The sequence below is a fragment of the Paramisgurnus dabryanus genome, chromosome 2 (assembly GCF_030506205.2).
Source record: "Paramisgurnus dabryanus chromosome 2, PD_genome_1.1, whole genome shotgun sequence".
NCBI classification, from domain to species: domain Eukaryota; kingdom Metazoa; phylum Chordata; class Actinopteri; order Cypriniformes; family Cobitidae; genus Paramisgurnus; species Paramisgurnus dabryanus.
The window spans coordinates 1,807,727-1,829,482 of record NC_133338.1 but is presented as its reverse complement, the minus strand read 5'-3'; the positions used below and the strand labels follow the sequence as shown (position 1 = coordinate 1,829,482).

Below are 21,756 nucleotides of genomic sequence, written 5' to 3'. Positions count from 1 at the left end.
ATAGCTCAAAAATACAGTTATACATATCTTGAATTACTTTATGGAATTTTTTTCTGTTTTTTAAACCATTTTCGCTTTTTTACATTAAAGGTGCAGTGTGGGTTTTAGCGACATCTAGTGGTGAGATTGCAAACTGCAACCAACAGCTCAATCCACATCACCCTTCAATTTCAAAACACATAGAGAAGCTACGGTAGCTGCCACAGGTCATCGTCTGATGCCTTGTTTATACTTTGTTACTCAAGGATGGAATGACAGGTTTCCTCCATCGAAAATTTTGAGCTGTCTTCATGAACAACATTTAAAATCATTGAACTCTGTGTCTTGTGTTTTTAAAACTGCAGTTGCAGGATTAAGCTACTGTGGTGGCGCTGTATTGCTTTAGCCAGTTAGGTGCTAAACTGCAGTTTACCTCAGGTGTTCAATGTGTCTTGCCTGTTTGGTTGACCAATGTTTCTTATAATAATTATTTATAATTAAAAATCACAACATCAGGTCCCGGTGTAAACAGTGAATGCATGCTGAAATTATTGTTGCGTGGCTACATAAAAGTTTAACCATATGTGAAGCATTGCGCGATTGGTCTGACTGTCGAGTGAGAGAGATGAGGATGCATGCGTTTGTGTGTATGTAGGGGTTCATTTTTAGGCTATACTCTTTTGCAATTGAACGTGAATAAGTTTACTACTTAAAAACATCAAAGCTAAACTTCATATCTAGTCAAACCAAATCACGACATCGCTACAAATACAGTATGGGATACAAATCAGTAAACATCAGTTGGCTACGTTACCTTGTTTCAGTGATGCTTGGTAAAACAGCAGTGGATGTTTTCAGTTCAGATGCTGAATGTAATGTAATGAATGATAAGAATGTAATGATCCCAAACTTTAGACATTCTCTGCCATTTATGGACATCTCTGCCATTACTTCAAAATGTATCACACACACTATGTTCTGCTTCCTGAACATTGAACAACGGTTCGTGTGAATCAGATCTCTGCGCGTGTAGTGTAGTCATAGGAATTTAACGAGGCTTTGAGGCAGAATTTTTGCCTCAAGGAATTTTTTGAAGCGAGTTAATTAAGTAACTTGATGAATCGTTTTAGCCCTGTTTGCAGTGTTTGTTAAAATGAGGCTGTTGTATTGAAATTACTCTGTTTAAATAGATATAAATCAAATGTTTGAAGTAATGAAGTTCTTTGACTCATCCTATTTAAGTTTGTGTAACTCAAAGCGGTAAAATTATTGGACACACATGAAACTTTTAAGTTGAATAAACGTTTATCGCTGGTTTGAGTACAGTTCACTAATTTTTAATGAGTACATTATACTTTTCATGTTTAAAACTATAGTCTAAATCACAGAAATTCTATTGCTTTACATGAAAATTCTATTAGGAACCATTAGCTTTGAATGTTAAAACCACTACAAGATTTGGTACATTTTCCAAGATTTAATTTTCCCATCAATAGAACTCAACACATACCAGTAGAGATCCATGGATAGCCTACCATTATAGTTTCCAGTAAAACCAATAAAATTCCTATTTAAAACATTAAATCCAGTAACATTTCTGAGATGGTTTCAAATAGTCTATGATCTCATCTACACTACATTTAAACTATGGTATTTGTGGTAACATGATTACTGTACTTTTACTACGGTATAAGAAAACCATGGTTAATTTTCCAAAATTTAACAGATGCTTACTATGAACCAGAACTGTATATACACATTTGTTTTGACATTTGTATATCCAGTGATATTCACAAGGGTAAATGTACAAATGTTTTTTTTTTTTACAAAATATTAAATTCTATTTATAAACAACCGGGTAGAGATGATACTGAAATAAATTGGAATGAATAATCATGCTTACAGGTAATTCCTCACGCATATACATTTCATCGGATGCACATGCTTTCTCGCGAATACGCGTCTGGTCGGAACTTTACTTCTGCTCTCTGTTTGTTTAATGGTCTAACTAGTGCCTAAGTGAACTATGGAACAAATGTTTAGTTTCCTAAAGACAGGGGGAGACGGCGATGGATCATGGATCACCACTATGTGAACGGAGGTTTGGCAGCCGGTTTGTAGTGTAGATTACAAAGATTATAGATTATATAAAATAATAAATATATAAATTACAGTACACATTTTACACAGCAACGTTAGCTCAGTGTCCTTTTTATACACTTTAGCTATAAAATATGAACTAAGGTAATCTACTAGCAGAGTTTACCGGAAGTTAAGCGTGTTCCACGAAAGCCATTTGTTTATGTTGTTACTGCTGAAACCGTCTGTAGCCATCGAAAAACTAACTATAGCATTCATTCCCACAGGATATAAATTACAGATATCAATTCAAATGCAGTCATCACCAATTAAAATCAGCAAATCAGTAATGACACTTTAACAAGTTAAAATAGTATCCCTGATGGCAGAAATACACATTTGTAGTATTAACTAAATAAAACTAATTCAATAAATTTTTTGACCTTTAAAAGGACCATTTAGGGACAAAAAAAGCTTTTTGATGAAACCTTTATAAAGCAAAATGTAAATTCTTCATTTAATATTTGAATCTCTCACTTCAGTGTGAAAAGGTCTATGATTTGTCCTTCAGATTTTAATAAATCATTTGATTTACAAAAGAGCTTGAACAGCTAGTTTTGCATAAACTTAAAAGTGAGATCAGCAAGTCAAGATTCCCTGTTGAGAAGAATATTTCCATTTTGTCATGGATAGAAAATGAAGAATAGCTGAGAAATAGACAAAGAGGAAAGGGGTGAGAAAAAGAAATGAAAGGTAAGTGAAAATTGCATACAAAAATGCAACAAAATCAAAGAATAAGACTTCCTGAATTGTAGTTATTTTTTACATCACTTACATAATAATAATAAACTTAAATGTAGATGTATTGCCTAATCACTCATAACAGCTCTTTTCATCAAAGTACATTTATAGGGTTTAAAATTGTTTTTGTTGTTTAGTACAACATTCATTTATGTTCCAATACTGATGTCATAGATTTTTATGTTTAACTCACTGTGTGTCTCACAGCATCTGTATGAGATTGTGACCTGTGTAACAGTAAGATGTGGATGTTCAGTTGTTTCTGTGTACTTTTCGGTAAGTTTAACATGTTTATTTTGTTCATGAAATTCTAAATTCAAGAGAAATAAATTTCAGCACTTACTGCATGTTAAGAAAAGATTGGAAACACATTTTTCTTCCTTCCCTGAAAAGGAAAAGTAAAATACTCTTAATGGTTTTAAAATAAAAATAAAACATTATCGTATTGTGAATTTGGCAGATTGGTACGCAACTGTATCCGTCTGAAATTATTTCATGGTCACACAATTATGTGGTGTCTCTCAAAACAAAAACAACTCAAGACCATCTTCTAGACCAGGTTTCTTCAATAGACCCTTTTACTGTTTGTACACAATGATGACGTGGCAGCGTATGCGCGCGCATTTAGGCAACGGAAGTATCGTAAGAATCAACAGTGAAGCAACACAAACAGTAAGTTATTTTAAAAAAATTGACTTTATCAACATTTTCAACACAGCTACCAGATCCGTGTACTATAGTGGAGTGGATAAAAGACATTAGCAGATGGCCAAAAATAAAGTTGCCAGATACATATATACGTATATTAGTATATTATATTAGGGCAACCAAACGCAACAACTGGACATTTTGATGTTGAGAAACCGTTTAAATAAACTTTCTGAGTTGCTACCACGTTAGAACCAATGGGGAATAACACCACTTCTGTTGCCCAAATGCGCGCGCAGGCTATTTGATCACGTGAGCTGTAAAAGGGTCTATAGGCTGCCCGCGGGCTACAACTGGCCCAAAAGAGAAAGATGTTTGACCTGCGAAACTGAGAAATGAGAAAATATAGCCCCAGCATTAGAGCTATGGATTGAGTAAGAGAGCTGCAGTGCATGCACATTCAATTTAGTTTTTTATATTAATGCAAGGAAGAGAGATAAAGAGAAAGAGCACAGACCGTACTTAAGGGCGATTTATAGTCGTGCGTAGGTCCTACCTATCCATAGCCTGTGCGTAGCTCTGCGTAGCTTGACGCGCACCTCACAAAATCTTTAACAGCGCGTCAGATCTACGCGGACCGCAAGCGCTGTGATTGGTCCACCAGAACCCCACCCATCAGGTAAAAAAACTGCGTCATAGGTATTTCAGTTTGTGACGGTGAAAACAAAGATGGGCCAAGTTGGGGAGTGATTTAACTCATACTGCATCAAAAGTCGCTGTTTATTTACTTCCATCATTGCTGGTCTTCTCAAATTATACACAACAATTTGCTGTTTCTTCTTAGTTTGTGGGTTAACTTGCTTAGCTTCTTCTTCTGTGACAACTTCTGCTGCTACTGTGGTTACACGTGTGATTACTGCCTACCAGCGGTCTGCGGGTGTGTTTGCACGTCGACGCGGACAGCGATGCAAAAGTATAAATGAAAACCGTCGCGGCTACGCCGTAGGACCTACGCACGACTATATATCGCCCTTTAGCCTTCTGCTCATACTCCTAGGGCTGTCATGGTTTTGAAATTTGGCTGACAATTAATTGTCTGTTTTATTGCCTTGACCTTTAATTCTTCTTTTTTTTTTTTGTTCATGAAATAATTTTAACACATTGTTGTGATTATCTAAATTAAATATTTTGCAAGGTTTACCTGGCAGTAAATATTAATACACATAACACATATTTAAAAGTAAAAAAAACTGAACATTTTTCTTAAGAAAGAAACACAATAAATTGTCTAAAAAAATAACTGAAAATAAAAATTCAATAAAAACTAATTATACCAGAACAGGCTATATTAGGTCATATTAGTAATGAACCACATGTCTAAAAATCTTTACAGATCTTTAAGAATAGCATCCTTCACTTCCCTACATTTGGAATTGCTTTTGGAAATGTATGTTTAACCTGGCAGTTCATACTGCTTATCAAAGTTTTGCAGCATTTCAATAAATGCTGTTTTTTCCACTTTAGTTAATTGTCATTTAAGGAGCGCCATCTTATACGGTCTCAATTATACAGACACTGCAGCTCCCCCTTGTGTTTTTTAGAGAGATGTGCAATCATTGCGGTGATCTGAAAATCAGCCCTACACACTCCTCACTCCTGCAATAATAACTTAAATATTATTGTCAAGGATTGCAATGACAAAATATAGCCCCAACATGAGAGGTATGATATAGGACAGTTCTGTACTCGCAATCGCGTGCACGCACACACACACACACACACACCACAGACACGTGCCCAAGTTGCATTTCCGACAATGCGCGCACACAAAATTCAGTTCTTCCTCATGCTCGGACACAAAGCGATCTTGGCAAGTATTTTGTAAAAACAATAACACTGCTAAAAATTTCTGTAATGACAGATATCAGGAAGCAAAATAATGTGGACGTGAGGACAAGGGGGGGTGGGGCGCTGCGTAATCGAGTTACCCCTCCACTTCTAAATGTTTAACTGAGATTTCTAATCTCGTGCTGTTACAAGTACTGTCTGTGTCTGGCCTGTTTTAGTCTGCCTGTGTTCCCTCTTGTTGATTGGTTGCTCGGCCCCCATGTTTGTTACCATGGACACTCAATGACTCACCCCACCACCTCTTGTTTGTTGTCATAGTTACTCATTGTTTCTATTCTGTGATTGGACCTTAATAATATGTTTACAACAATTATTTAACTTAATTAAGATATACGTGTATTATGTGTATTTTAGGTTTATTTAGGGAAAACAAATCATTAAAACTACCTTCCCTTTTAATTATGCACATTTTTGTCATTAAATCTGTCTATAAACAAAAAAATAGACAAAATGGTAGTGTTATTATTTAGAAGGATGAATGTTTTATGAACTTGCATAATAAAACTGACCCGAGTTCACCTATCCATATTAGACACTGGTCATTTGTGATCAACTCCCCCTAGTGGTGAACCATCGGATTTTCAAAAAGTTTCGAAACAGTTATGAAGTAATGAATAACGTGACTTGGCCAGTTTGAAACACGCTCTGAACCAATGAATCGAAACAAACGATTCGTAAAAGTTTCAAAGCCTCATGAAGCAGCGCTTCGAAACTGACCATCACTAATGGTAAAATTACATCACTCCATCTACCCCTGTAAAACGAATCCCGTCCGAATGGGGCTTTTGTCATTAATGTTAATCAAACATCATAAGACAAAGAGAAACCCAGATTTTTTGTTTGTTAAAAAACAACAGCATCAGAAAGCAATAGTAGAGCAAACATTTTGGTCAGTGGCCCATTGCTTTGTGTTGTTTTAAAAATTTGGCACGTGCTGGGAACTAATTGAGGAACCCTGGTATCGACCATGACCCAGAGAGATTGACTAGTTTGGTAACATAAATGATATATATGAGTTTTTTAAAAACCTGGTGAGGAGAAATTATTCTAAAAGGTGGATTGAATATGGACATGGTGGAGACTTTCCTATCACACAACCGTATTCAGGCTCATTTTACCTTTAGGCAAACAAGAAATTTCATCACACTTTTTTGATGAACTGCCAGAGAAGAGAAGCATTTATGAATCATACACTAAGATAAATCCTTTATGACCGTTTCACCATGTGACAACTCACCCTCAAGTGTTTACATGCCAGTTTATCATTTGCCTTTTGCTTTTTTAGGTGCAGGAGTTTTAACAAGTTCACATGCCCAAGAGGGAGGTAACAACTACAAATCCCTTCTTAACTATCAACACAAATCATAACATCCCAGTTAAAATAACTCATAAATTAAGTCAATCTTTTCTAGTGAATTTAGCAAGAAGAGGACAGACTGTACAATCATCCACAGGAATGGTTGGTTGGGAAGCAGACAAGGCTATTGACACTTCACCCTTAACCTGCACCCATACTGTAGCCACAACTGATAACCCCTGGTGGAGAGTGGATCTTCTGGATTCTTACTACATCTCTAGAGTTGTCGTCACTAACAGACCAGACTACGGTCCAGAACGACTTGACGGGGCAGAAATTCGTATCGGAAACTCTTTGGCGAACAATGGCAACAATAATACCAGGTTAAGTGATGACTGTATGTATATGTTAAAGTTAAAGATGAATGATTGAGAGTGTCTTGCAACAAGGATTAAAGGGTTACATCGGTTTCACACCGCTTTTTTTCTGTTTCTCTGAAGGTATAAAGAAATTTGTAGACCATTTAAACGTGTTTTTAGAAATTTAGGCTAAACTCAATAATTGTTGAAAAAACACATAAGGGGTGGACAGAGATTATCTTAAACCAGGATTAGGCCTTAGTTTAATTAAAAAATATAACTAGTTTGAACAAACAGGCCTAACTAAAAACATTCATTGTGTGCATTTTGAGGCAAAACAAAGGGCACTGATGTATTTTAAGATATGATAGTGCAAGTTGTTTTCAGTTTGGACAGCTCTTACGTATATTTTAGTCTAGGACTAGTCTAATCACTGTCCGGGAAACCACACCAAAGAGTATAGCTTGAGCTAACTTACACCTCTGGTCACGAAGTAGACTTTTCTGAGGGAAAAGGGTCAAAACAAATAAAAAAGTAATAAAATAAAAATAAAATAAAAAATACAAATAAACAAAGAAAAAAATTAATACAAAAGAAAAACTATTTAAACTAAAGCAGAAAATCATTTCAACCCTGCCAACATGAGTAACACATACAACCAGTAGATTTCATAGATTTAAATATGTCTACAACTCTGGTTGATGTTAAACAAACACTTTACTGTCAGTTATGCTTTTGTCAATCCTGCAAATGCCAGTGCTGCATTTTGTGCCAGCCCCTGCGGATTTTGGTCGTCTAATTTTAAAAAGGAAAATCTGTTGGCCGTCAAGTACACGGACAAATCACCCTCATGTCGTTTTCCCCCCCTGACTCTGAGATTTTTTTTAAAATGTTGTTTTGTGAGTTAGGTCTGGACCGAGGACCCAGGCATATAGTGAGCCAGAAACGAACATGTTGTGAGCCGAAATCAAGCTGAGATTACAGCTAATATTACATTTCACAAATAAAAATATAAATCTAAAAATTTTACTTTTCATCCAAAGCGACATTCATAAGAGGACATTTAAAGGATAATTCAGGTATTTAACACTTTGAGTCTCATTTCTGGTTTGTTTTGGATGAACTACAGTGACACTGACATTATGACAATGGGTTGTGTCTTAACTTTTTGACTCGTTTAGAAGCGTCTCTTGACTGCTTCAGAATGGAAGTCAAGGGCCATGCACAAACATGTCATTAAAACAACACTTAACGTCCATTTTCAAAACTGTGCTACTCACCGAGTGGTTCGTGGTGTTCGTTGATGATTAAAAACAAGTAGTGTAGCGAAATACAGTTTCTGTCGTGTTTTATTTGGCATTTTGTAAAATTCCATTGACTTCTCTTGGAAGACTCATTGCTCGCTGATATATCACTCCAATGCTGGAAACGGAAAAGTAAGTAAGTAAGTAATGTTTATTTATATAGCACATTTATCACAGCTGCGCTGACAAAAAAGTGCTGAACAAAGCAGAAAATAAAAAGCAGAAATAAAACAGAGAGCACAGACAAAAACAACATTAAAACAACATATTAAAAGACAGTAAATTAAGATGACAGTGAATTAAAATGCCTGGGAGTACAAGTATGTTTTCAGCAGTGTTTTAAAGTCGCAATGAAAAGTAAAATAAAAAACTGTAATTTGTTTTGTAATATTGTGGTATTTTTTACAAATGATTTATCTGTGAGCTTCATTCATTTTTAAAAATGCATGTGCCCTCATAATCTTTAATCAAAAATGCAAATCTCCTCCCCTCCTAAAAACGATCTCTCTTTACTTCCGGTCAAAATGTATGGCAGGTGGGCGGGGTCCATGAGAATATCGCTGCGATTAGCAATTAGCAACACAACCCAACTTCAAATGATCCAATCAGATCTCGATGGACAAATTCAAATCCAGCCCTGCCATATTTCATTTCAGAGGCCGGTTTTACTCGGATACACGTCACCACGGGGAAAATTAGGCAATTGATACTTCAGTTTCATGGCGACTTTAAAAGCTACGACAAAAGATGCAAGGCGGATGTCCAGTGGCAATTGATTCCAGAGACAGGGAGCAGCAATCGAAAAAGCTCTATCACCCTTTGTGTTCAGTCGAGACCGAGGAAGTGCTAAAAGAGCCTCATCCGTAGACCTTAGTGAGCTGGAGGATGAACAGGGAGTTATTAAATCCTTAATATAGGTTGGGGCTTGACCATTAAGAGCCTTAAAAACAAATAAAAGAATTTTAAATTGAACTCTAAAATGAACAGGAAGCCAATGAAGAGAAGCTAAAATTGGTGTAACATGATCTGACTTCTTTGCCCTGGTCAGCAGCCTTGCAGCAGCATTCTATACCATCTGTAAATGTTTGATGGATGACTGAGGTAAACCAAAATATAAAGAATTGCAATAATCAAGACGAGAGGTAATGAATGCATGAATAACCCTTTCGAGGTCTTGAAACTCCAGAAATGGTTTCAGTCTTGAAATAATCCGTAGCTGATAAAAACTGCTTTTAACTACATTATTAATTTGCTTCGTAAAACAAAGTTCAGAATCCAAAATAAAACCAAGGTTCCTAACCTGGGGGGAAACTGAAGGAAAATGTGTATGAAGCTCATTTAAAAAGGCAGTTCTTAACTTAAGGGGACCAAAGGCAATTACTTCAGTTTTACACTCATTGAGTCTAAGAAAACTACCAGACACCCATTTCTTTATGATGCTAGGCAGGCCAACAGAGGTTCAATGGTATCACCAGCTTTCAGGGGTATGTATAACTGGGTGTCATCAGCATATAAGTGAAAAGAAACATTATACTTCCTGATAATATCCCCCATAGGTCTCATATATAAATTAAAAAGAATTGGCCCCAAAATGGATCCCTGAGGCACTCAGGGAGAACTTACCCAATTCAACGGAAAAAGACCTATCACTAAGATAAGAGTTGAACCATTGCAAGGCGGTTCCCCCGATACCAAATAAATGCTCTAACCGCCAAAAAAGAGTAGCGTGATCGACTGTATCGAACGCAGCTGTAAGATCAAGTAGGAGCAGAACTACATTCTTACCTTTATCAACTGCAAATAAAATGTCATCAGTATGTCTATGTATACTTTAATTAAAGCAGACTCGGTGCTATGATGGGCAGAAAAACCAGATTGAAGAGGTTCTGTTCTGTAAGGTTCCTTGCATTCAGATAAGAGATCAACTGAGAATAAACAACCTTCTCTAAAAGTTTGGATAAAAATGATAATTTAGAGACGGGGCGGTAATTCTCAAGACAATCCTCAGCCAAAACCTGTTTTTTAAACAAAGGTTGGACAACAGCATGCTTAAAACATTTCGGAACTATCCCAACAGATAATGATAAATTAATAAGTGACTGAATAGTTGAGCCGATCTCCGAAAAAGAGGCCTTAATAATTTGTGAAGGTATAATATCAAGGGAGGGGGTAGTTTTCTTCATCTTATTGACCAACTCTGAAAGTTTCCCCAGAGAAACATCATTCAAACAAAAAATAGAAGCCGGGCTTGCCAGCGTACCATTTAAAGGATCCATCAACTCTTACACCGCCAGCATTTTTAAAAAAAAGTTGCCAGCCAGCACCAGCGTTTTTCATGATTTTCACAAAAGTTTAATGCCTTCCAGAAAATGTTCTTCTTTAAATATATAAACATACAATATACCAAATGAAAGAACAGACCCTCTGCTTAAAAAAAAAAAAAAAAAACGTTTTATCCTACCTTCAGTCAGAGGCGGCCTTACCTATGTTTCACCTGTTTCAATTGAAACGGGCCCCACCCTCCAAGGGGGGCCCCAGCCCCGTCACCAGAATGCTTGAACGGGGATATGATTCATGCACGGGGGAGCTCACACTGTCAGTGCCAGTGGGCGTTAGCAATCACATATCTTTCATTTTAAATCAATTAATTTCCGCTCTTTATTTTCTCTCGGACGTTCCTACGTGCTTACGATAGACGTCGGATTATATATGCAAATTAATGTATTTTATTTAATATACAATAAAACTGTAGAACTGCATTGTGTATTATAGGCCATTTAACTAATGTTTTTTAAAAGTTAATTCTTTCATTTTTATAAATCAATGAAGAATCGTTTACAGCAGCATCACATGATTCAAAGGCCATGTTTACATTAGAGCATTTGCGTTTTAAAACGGCATTTTAAAATGAAAACGATATGTTTATACTGGCATTTAAAAAAGAATCTTCATCCACACTATACACCACCATAAACGCATGAAACATGACCAATCATGTAACTGGGCATGCGCATAGAAGTGTAAAATAACTTATTACTCTAATAATAGCTTACCTGCATGTTTACGCAGCCTAGGGGTGTGCGATATTGACAAAAATTCATAGCTAGATCCTTTGCCGGCCACTACAACAGACACTATTTTTTAACCTATAAAAATGTGTTTGGGAAAGTCTTATACTGTTCTATCTACCCCCTACAACATATTAATATGATTAATAGGTTAATTTTTATTTTATAACTAAACAGAAATGTCTTTATGATTTAAAAAGAAAGCATTCAAGTGAACAGTACTAAACAGTAGCGAACTTGAAGCAAAAAATAAATTTTAGCAAATGCAAACTTCAATCAAACATAGTAAGAGGTGAAGTATTAATTTAGCCTACCAGAAATGCTTATTGCATTAATTTTTAAAAGTGTGCGAGGTCCGTGCACGTCCTCCGCTAGCAACACACAAAAAGCTGAAAGCGCAACGCCTAAAAGAGAATTATATATTAATGACGATGAGTTTATTGTTTTTATTAATTTATATTCACAAAACTTATCAACAAAACATTGATTCAAATTAAGAGACAAATTATCTGAAACGAAATTCATTTTAAAGTAGCAAACAAAACTTACATTAAACTGGAAAATAATTTCTGACCCATTACAATTCTCCCTTCATATTAGCCTTTACAACACCTATATGGCATTTAAAATTACAGTCTATCTTTCGTAAGCAAACTAAATTTAAACAAAACATAAACACTTATACTGTTCTAGCTCCCCCCTACAACATATTAATATGATTAATAGGTTAATTTTTATTTTATAACTAAACAGAAAGGTCTTTATGATTTAAAAAGAAAGTATTCAAGTGAACAGTACTGAACAGTAGCGAACTTGAAGCAAAAATAAATCAGCAAATTCAAACTTCAATCAAACATAGTAAGAGGTGAAGTATTGCTTTAGCCTTTACCAGAAATGCTTATTGAATTAATTTTTAAAAGTGTGCGAGGTCCGTGCACGTCCTCCGCTAGCAACACACAAATAGCTAAAAGCCAAGCGCCTAAACGAGCATTATATTAATGACGTTGAGCTTATTGTTTTTATTAATTTATATTCACAAAACTTATCAACAAAACATCGATTAAAATTAAGAGACAAATTATCTGAAACGAAATTCATTTTAAAGTAGCAAACAAAACTTACATTAAACTGGAAAATAATTTCTGACCCATTACAATTCTCCCTTCATATTAGCCTTTACAACACCTATATGGCATTTAAAATTACAGTCTATCTTTCGTAAGCAAACTAAATTTAAACAAAACATAAACACTTATACTGTTCTAGCTCCCCCCTACAACATATTAATATGATTAATAGGTTAATTTTTATTTTATAACTAAACAGAAAGGTCTTTATGATTTAAAAAGAAAGTATTCAAGTGAACAGTACTGAACAGTAGCGAACTTGAAGCAAAAATAAATCAGCAAATTCAAACTTCAATCAAACATAGTAAGAGGTGAAGTATTGCTTTAGCCTTTACCAGAAATGCTTATTGAATTAATTTTTAAAAGTGTGCGAGGTCCGTGCACGTCCTCCGCTAGCAACACACAAATAGCTAAAAGCCAAGCGCCTAAACGAGCATTATATTAATGACGTTGAGCTTATTGTTTTTATTAATTTATATTCACAAAACTTATCAACAAAACATCGATTAAAATTAAGAGACAAATTATCTGAAACGAAATTCATTTTAAAGTAGCAAACAAAACTTACATTAAACTGGAAAATAATGTCTGACCCATTACAATTCTCCCTTCATATTGGCCTTTGCAACGCCTATATGGCATTTAAAATTACAGTCTATCTTTCATAAGCTAACTACATTTAAACAAAACATAAACACAGTAAACCCAACAATACTTAAACATTCATATAAAACAGACATTATCTATAAGGATACATGTTAAAACTATCCGATATAGCGTTTATAATAGCTGGTTGGTAGATGTTTACTATTTTTGGCAAAACCTCCGTAACAAACCAACATTTACATGAATAAAATAATTTTTACTTTGAAAATGATGCGCTGTCATGTTAACATCAGCTGTTCGTTTACATAAGACTCCGTCTTCGTTCATTTACACTCAGCGCAACGTCTGAGTTCTCAAACTAAAACGGGGTCTTCAGCGTTTGCGAACGAATCCGTTTATGAGGGTCGAAAACGGTGATGTAGTGTAGATGAAAGGCATAAACGTAGCAAAAGTAACGCGTTTTAAAGGATAAACGCATTAATGTAAACATAGCCAAACTTTCAGAAAACGTGCACATGATCAGAGCTGTGCAGAGAGTTGCGCAATTGTGTCTCATTGTGTGGCGGCTAAATTACACTTGGAGAATAGAGCAATGAAAACAACGTCATATTCATTTTATCTGGAGTGAATGTTTAAGTGGCGTTCCCTTCCCGAAGTGCCCTTCAAGTACGCAAAAACGCAGTTTTGAATTCGACCATGATCTCTCTCATCAGGCTTGGTGGTGCAGGAGCGATTCTAGGTTTTAAATATTAGGGTTTTTTAAGGGCTGATTTCAATTGGGGTTTTTTATAATATAATTTGGATTTTATACTAACCTTAATGCAGTGTTTCATTGTATTAAAAATATGTGTATAACATCTGTGTGCATTTATTGCCTTTAATATATTTTGTGCATGACAGCATTTTCCTCTAACGCAGCATCCACACAATGTTCCATTAAATGAACATAATCACCAAGAACTTTAGATAAACAAGGGGCGATTTTTTTACAGTGGATAGGGAACCGTCTTGTTTTGCTCCCACATCACAGTATGTAAACTGTTTTTATTAACCTGATCTCACGAATTTCCGTGGCATAGTCACGGAATTTTGTGCACATTTTTCCGTGGCATTCTCACGGATCTCCGCATTTTTCCGTGGCCCTGCTACGGACTGTCTTTTTCCGTGGCATTCTCACGGATTGGTTGCTCAATGGTTTTGTCCTATTTTCTTACCATTTTCACTTCGGTTTAGGGTTAGATTTACATGAAATGACATCCCTACCCAAACCCAACTCTAACCGCAACGCCAGGCGACAATTGTTTAAAGTTTAGAAAATATAAAAGAATAAATCAGAAAAAATTGTATAAACCAATAGTTAAAGTGACATACTAACGCAAACACCAAATCTAACCCTAAACCGAAGCGAAAATGGTTTGAAAATAGGAAAAAGCAGTTGAGTAACCAATCCGTGAGAATGCCACGGAAAAAGACAGTCCGTAGCAGGGCCACGGAAAAATGCGGAGATCCGTGAGAATCCCACGGAAAAATGAGCACAAAATTCCGTGACTATCCCACGGAACTTTGTGAGATCATGTTGGGTTTTTATAATGTTGAACATATGCCGTCAGCTCTCGCACAGATTTCAATTGAGCACGAGGTGACAAAATCGCTGGACAAAGATGAACTTATCAGGGCATTCTCAGCACTCAATCACAGAAGGGTGGATTTCTAAAAAGGGCTCAGGTGAAATCTACGCCCGCTGCCGGGTGAGCTGTCAACGGTGCTGAAAAAAACACGGGGCCTATCATTTTTTATAAGTTCGGTTCAACGTCAGTCAGACACTTTTTCTTCTTTACTTTTGTTAAATAATTTAAGTTGAGTGGATGTTTGAGCTGTTGTTTTTTAAGTCAGCCCAGAAAGCTGAAAATATACTGCGCAAATCAATTAAGCGGAGAAGTTAGCGTCCATGAAAGGGCAAGGCTTATTCCAACTATAATATAAATATATAGTTTTAATTACATACGGTTGGATCGTTTCTGTTGAGCTGCCTGTTCGTAAAGCTGAAAGTGCACGTAATAAAATAATATACCATTGATGCAAACCAACAGGAATCCTTGCTTTTTTTGCTCTATTATGTTTATGTTTTATGTGGGTAGGGCCCCTTATTAGTTATTGAAACGGGCCCCCAGATGCTTAAGGCCGCCTCTGCCTTCAGTAGTTCTTTTGTAATCAGCTCTTGAATATGGGTAGGTTTCTGCAAAAACACCACATTTTGAGCAAAATTTTTTAATATAATCCTTCAGGGTTATTGTAAGTAACCAGGGGAAGCCGAGCTGAAGACTGCAAAGTAGAAGCAATAGTCCGTCTGATTCTTACCCGAACACCGCCACGACAACCCCTCTTCCTACAGCGTTTCCATAGCGGAGGAATGCAGCAGGGTAGCCAATGAGTGCACTCCAGAAATGGGATAGAGTGCGGGGGTAGAGAACAGGACAATTTTGCCGGTAACTTACTTCCATGCAGGATTTAATGTAGAGTAAAGCTTGGCGATCATAAGTCAGCACTGAATCTACCAGATACCAGTGCAACACTACACACAGTACAAACAGAACAGACACCAAACGAACAGAAACTGCAGACCAAGACACAGAGGAGAGACGGCATCCAGAGTACACTGGCGCCATTTTATCAAGTGTGATGAAAGGGTCTGTTTAATTGTGTTTGTAGTTTTTTTTCGCTTGGTTTCTCTCAGAAGAAATTTTTCCCATATTTGATGGCTCAGTGACCAGCCTTAGGTTTGAAGTTGAGCGTGATTGTAACTGTCTATACTCTAGGCACCAAGTTCCGTTCAGCGTCCTTGTACGGCAAAGTGGTTGTCGCCATCAAGTGGTCGGAAGTGTGCTAACACTTCAGACTCAAATATAGAGCGCAAGTATATACGCGGTTGTGAGGTATCTGAAAAAAATAGTTCCACTATAGCAGGGGTGGGGAACCCTGGTCCTGGAGGGCCATTGTCCTGCAGAGTTTAGTTCCAACCCTAATTAAACACACCTGAAAAATCTAATTAAAGCCTTCAGGACTTCAGGATCACTTGGAAATGAAATTCAGGTGTGTTTGATTAGGGTTGGAACTAAACTCTGCAGGACAGTGGCCCTCCAGGACCCAGGGTTCCCCACTCCTGCACTATAGCAAGTAACATGGACTGAAATTATACATTGTGCCAATATATTTGTTTTTAATCATCATTGAAACACAGTTTAGAAAATGAACGTTTAAGTGTTGTTTTAATGACATGTTTGTGCATGGCCCTTGACTGGCTTCTAAACGAGTAAAAAAGTCAAGACAGACCCATTGTCAAAATTTCAGTGTCCATCACTGTAACGAAATATTATAGAGCTTTCAGTCTTTTCCATGGCACTTACATTTCGAACAATTTGAACACCCCTGCTTTTATGCAAAAACCTCCAAAATAAAAGTGTTGACTAAGTTTCATATCAAAAACTATTGGAATAATGACATATTGGTATCATATTTACATGAAATGGCATGTTTTATTTATTTAAGTTTTAATAAATGACTTGTTTAATTGTGTCATTAATGCATTTTGCACAACAACTGCATTATCCAATAAAATTAATGTAATTTAAATTTATAAAGTATATAAACAACGAAAATTACATAAGCTATAGCCACGTGATTGATTTTATTGTTCAATTTATTAAAAAAAATTGTAGATAAAATTATTAGAGGAACGCATTATTGCATCAAATGTTACCTCATAAACATGTGTGATTCCATGCCCCTGTGAACTCTGGCGAACTTTGGCGTTGTACCAAGATGATTAATCTAGAAATCTACTAATGTAACGTTGAGACTGTCACATTTTACACCATACATTATACACAGAGGAGATTAACTGCACATTACCGTATTGGGGTTTGGAAATGTTGTGACCGTTTCTTACACGTTTTAAAGAGCTTGTGAGCGCGCTCAGACGCTGATAACGTCTGAGCTGACTGCAGCCCCTGCCGCCAAAGTAGTAATGTAACACAATCAAAACACTATAAAAACGGCGAAAATCTCAGATAAGTGACAAGGATGCAGCACAGAATTGATAATATTGTGCGTATTAAACAGATTAAAAGTCAAATAACAGAATAATGGACGCTTCTTTGATTTTGAGATTGCATGCAAAATCCATTTGGCTCAAAAAACCAAGGGGGCACGTGCCCCCTCAGTTTGAATGGGCATGACGCCTCTGGTTTAGGCCTAATCTATGTTGGTGCAACCCAGCTATTTCTGATGCTGTAAGGAAGAGGTCAAAACCATGCAAAACACTTTGTTAAAATGCACATAAATTTGGATAATGAGAGTGTTTTTCTCTTTCAGATGTGCTGTGCTGTATGGTTTGCCAATGGGTCAGTCCATATCTGTGACCTGTGATGACATATTGGGACGATATCTGACCATAATTATACCTGGAAGTTCGAAGATTCTCACTGTGTGTGATGTACAGGTGTATCAAAAAGGTAATTCTTGCATAGTCACCTATTAAAGGTAAACAAAAAGCCTGGCCCATGCAACCAAGAACTGCACAATGAGATGGGAACAGTATTTAAAGGAGTCAAAAATTAAAGGGGTGGTTTCCCAGACAGGGATTAGCTTAAACCAGGACTAGGCCTTAGTTTAATTAAGAAATTTAAATAGCTTTAACAAACATGCCTTACTAAAAACATTTTGAGGCAAAACAAAGGGCATTGATGTATTTTAAAAGCAGGGTTTAATGCCATTTCATGCATTCTGACTTTTTAACACAGATTTAAGAGTTGTAACCCTCATGCTAAACATAAGCAAAGTGTCAAAAATGCAGTTGAGTGTGTGACTGAGTATTTCTTAGCCAAACTCACGCCTCATTTTTCCTTATCGGAATTTTTTTTTCAAACTGAGGTATCCGTTACCCCATATTCCTTTTATGGGCCTTTACCTCCAGAAAAGCATGCCTGCCCTGCAGGTCAAGTGAGGGCGAAAACGCGCATCAGCATTGTTTCGTCAAGTAGAAGTCACCAATATCACTGCACAGCACGCAATAACTTTGTTTTATCAAGATGGTTCGACAAAAGAAGTGTGTTTTTGGATGTAAGGAAAAGAAAACCTTATTTAGCTTTCCATGTCTTAAGACAACAGTGTATGCAGTTTGTTTTTCCCGAACAGCAATGTTATTGCAAATGGGTTTATGTTTGTTCTCTGGCTGCATTTCGGAGAGGATTGCTTTACAAACAAGGCTCAGTTTGACTGATGAAATTTAAAAGACACTGTTAAGGAGTTGCACCCACATGCTAAGTAAATTAAAATCTCACGTATTTTGTTTGCAATCAGTGCATACTTGCATGTAATGAAAACAACATGAACACCCAGGTGAAAAAAAAGTGCACTAAAATACACTTTATTTAAGTACACTTAGTACACTTTTCCACAATATACTAAAAGTGCTCTATTTTCGCACACTAATTTTGAACTTAGTATACTAAAAAGTAGTATTTAGTACTTCTTAAGATGAACTTAATACCATCCTAGTGTACTCAACTGTGCTATTTTGAGACACCATGAAGTTGAACTAAAATGTATTTTTAACATACTATGTCTGTATTTAAAAAATATATATTTAATTATAACTTGAAGTACACTTGAACCACCTTTAAGCATTTTTAAATATACTTTAAAGTATACTAATGGTAAGTTAAAATAATATTCCAAATGTATTCCCAGGTGAAAAAAGTTCACTAAAATACACTATTTAAGTACACTTTCCACATTATACTAAAAGTGCTCTATTTTCGCACACTAATTTTGAACTTAGTATACTAAAAAGTAGTATTTAGTACTTCTTAAGATGAACTTAATACCATCTTAGTGTACTCAACTGTGCTATTTTGAGACACCATGAAGTTGAACTAAAATGTATTTTTAACATACTATGTCTGTATTTAAAAAAAATATATTTCATTATAACTTGAAGTACACTTGAACCCACCTTTAAGCATTTTTAAATATACTTTAAAGTATAGTAATGGTATGTTAAAATAATATTCCAAATGTATTCCCAGGTGAAACAAGTTCACTAAAATACACTATTTAAGTACACTTTCCACATTATACTAAAAGTGCTCTATTTTCACACACTAATTTTGAACTTAGTATACTAAAAAGTAGTATTAAGTACTTTTTAAGATGAACTTAAAACCATCTTAGTGTACTCAACTGTGCTTTTTTGAGACACCATGAAGTTGAACTAAAATGTAATTTTAACATACTAGGTCTGTATTTAAAAAATATCTTTAATTACAACTTGAACCCACCTTTAAACATTTACGAATCTACTTTAAAATATACTAGTAGTATGTTAAAATAATATACCAAATGTATTCCCAGGAGAAAAAGTTCACTAAAATACACTTTAAGTTCACAATCTTAAGGTACCAAAAGCTCTTTATTTTCGTGCAGTAAATTGTGCTTAATATACCTAAAAAAGTAGTATTTAGTACTTGTTAAGACAAACTGTGCTATTTTCTAAAATTGTATTCAGTTACAACTTGAAGCACATTTGAACCCACCTTTTAAACATTTATAAATGTAATTTAATAATTTCAGATATAATAATATTACATAAATAATATAGCATACAAAATGAAATAATAATATATTGCCCACACATTTGTATACATAAAATAAATCATTTCTAATGTACTGTATGTGACATTTGAATTACAGTCAAGTTTACTATTAGAATGTTATACATGTACTATTTTACCTGCATGTTTGCCACCAAAACATGTTTTAACTCATACTAAAATGATACCTATTCTGTATTCATACATACGAACCGGTTTCTTCCATCATTAACAACTAATTAAATGTTAAAGAAACAACTAGTATGTATTTACTGCTATTGAAATGATTTTACAATATAAAACAAAGATCAGTGAAATGCAATGAGCTACTTTTATCAAATTGTGGAACATTAATACATCAATATGAAAAGTACACTATGAATATGCAACCATTGAATAATTATATAATCATAATGATGTAATTCTCTAAACAAAAAGTTACTGGACAAATGCAGAAGTGCATTTGAACTTACTCGAGATAAACCTACAAATGGCTGAACCAAAACACAGAGCAGTTTAAATGTCACGTTTAAGTGGAGGGTCACTTCTTCTTGCCATTCAGACACTGAAGACTTCATCACAAGGTCTGTGAAAAGGAAACAGAATATATACAAAATGAACCAATAATTAATGAACATATGCATTAGAATTTTGTTAACTTCTCAGTTTACCTTTTAAAGCTTTGACTGTGTCCTCATCAAGCTTGACATGAGTGTCCGTTTGATCCGTCTCTACATGGCATTCTACAAGTTACATTGAACAAAGGGTTATAGGAGGCTTAACTCACTGACACTGATATAATGCAACCTGTGTGTATTACAGGATATTCTTTACTTTGATAATTGTGTTTTATTTTAACCAAGGGCATTTTCCATTGACATGTCTATTGTGGTCTTGCTTACAAGAAAAGTTCACCTCTGTTTAAGGAGATTTAAGGAAATCAGAAGTCATGCCAATGGACTCTATGCACGCTTAACTTCCACAATTGACTCAAGGCAGTTTCTGATGCGGGAGATTTAAAGCAGAGTGACAGCAGAATCGCTAAAATTACTTGTTTGCTGGATTTACCCAAATTTACAACCTATGATGTGTGAAGAATTGTCCAGATGTGCAAACTGAGAAAGGTTGCAAGTTTTATGTGTTATCTCTGTAATCATTAAGATATATTCAGCTAGCCTGTACTAGCAGTGCTTACATTGTGCTGTTTTTTATAATCCGTCCAGCAGGCTAATCACGTTAGTAATATATTATTGTCTTTGTAATGTTGTCTAAAAGTGTCCGGTCCAACATCCAATAGGAAAATTCAACTGCAGTACAGGGCTCAAAATTAACTTTTTTTTGGTAGCACTGGTGCTCACAACTTTAAAGAGTTAGGAGCACCAGCAAAAATTTAGGCGCATCCATCCAAAAATTAAAAAGCACCACAACTACAATGTATATGTTAATAGATTTATTTTATTAAAATAAAATGCAACCACCAGGCTTTACATATCCTATGGCCAGCATTTAAAATTTGGTCTTTTATTTTTTTTTTTTACTGCATAGATTCCTAAATTAATACCCAACTGCTTTTGAAATAGTATAGCAATAATAATTTACCAATTACAGATTACAGGTAAAATGATTAAGATTACAATAGAAAATCTAGCAAACACGTAAAACACTGATTAATTGGGACATTTACAAAAGTGACCTTAATATAGAAGGCTTAATATAGAAGGCTAATATTGGTATTGATAACTGCATTACCAGGATGCTATTACTACTAAATATGTTTTAAAAATATATTTTTTTATAAAAACATACCATCAACATTGTCGTGTTCCACATCAACATGGCCCACAAGGATGTTTGTCGGATGTCCATTCACCAGCGCATGCGCACATACACTATCAAACACTCTTTGACAGACAGGTCGATGTCTCCATCA

At 35.5% G+C, this 21,756-nt stretch overlaps 1 protein-coding gene across 2 annotated transcripts in view; it reads left to right on the top strand.

The window, feature by feature from the left end:
- The first annotated feature begins 2,733 nt into the window (after window positions 1-2,733).
- LOC135731529 (fucolectin-like) overlaps window positions 2,734-21,756 on the top strand; it is a 34,033-nt gene continuing 15,010 nt past the window's right edge. The window contains exons 1-5 of one of the 2 annotated variants that reach the window (XM_065249579.2): window positions 2,734-2,811; window positions 3,067-3,135; window positions 6,701-6,739; window positions 6,828-7,095; window positions 17,548-17,687. In XM_065249579.2, coding sequence (XP_065105651.2) covers window positions 3,102-3,135; window positions 6,701-6,739; window positions 6,828-7,095; window positions 17,548-17,687 — 481 coding nt within the window. In that variant the 5' untranslated portion in view covers window positions 2,734-2,811; window positions 3,067-3,101. The remainder of the gene's footprint in view (window positions 2,812-3,066; window positions 3,136-6,700; window positions 6,740-6,827; window positions 7,096-17,547; window positions 17,688-21,756) is intronic. The other variant, XM_065249580.2, reaches the window with a different exon arrangement.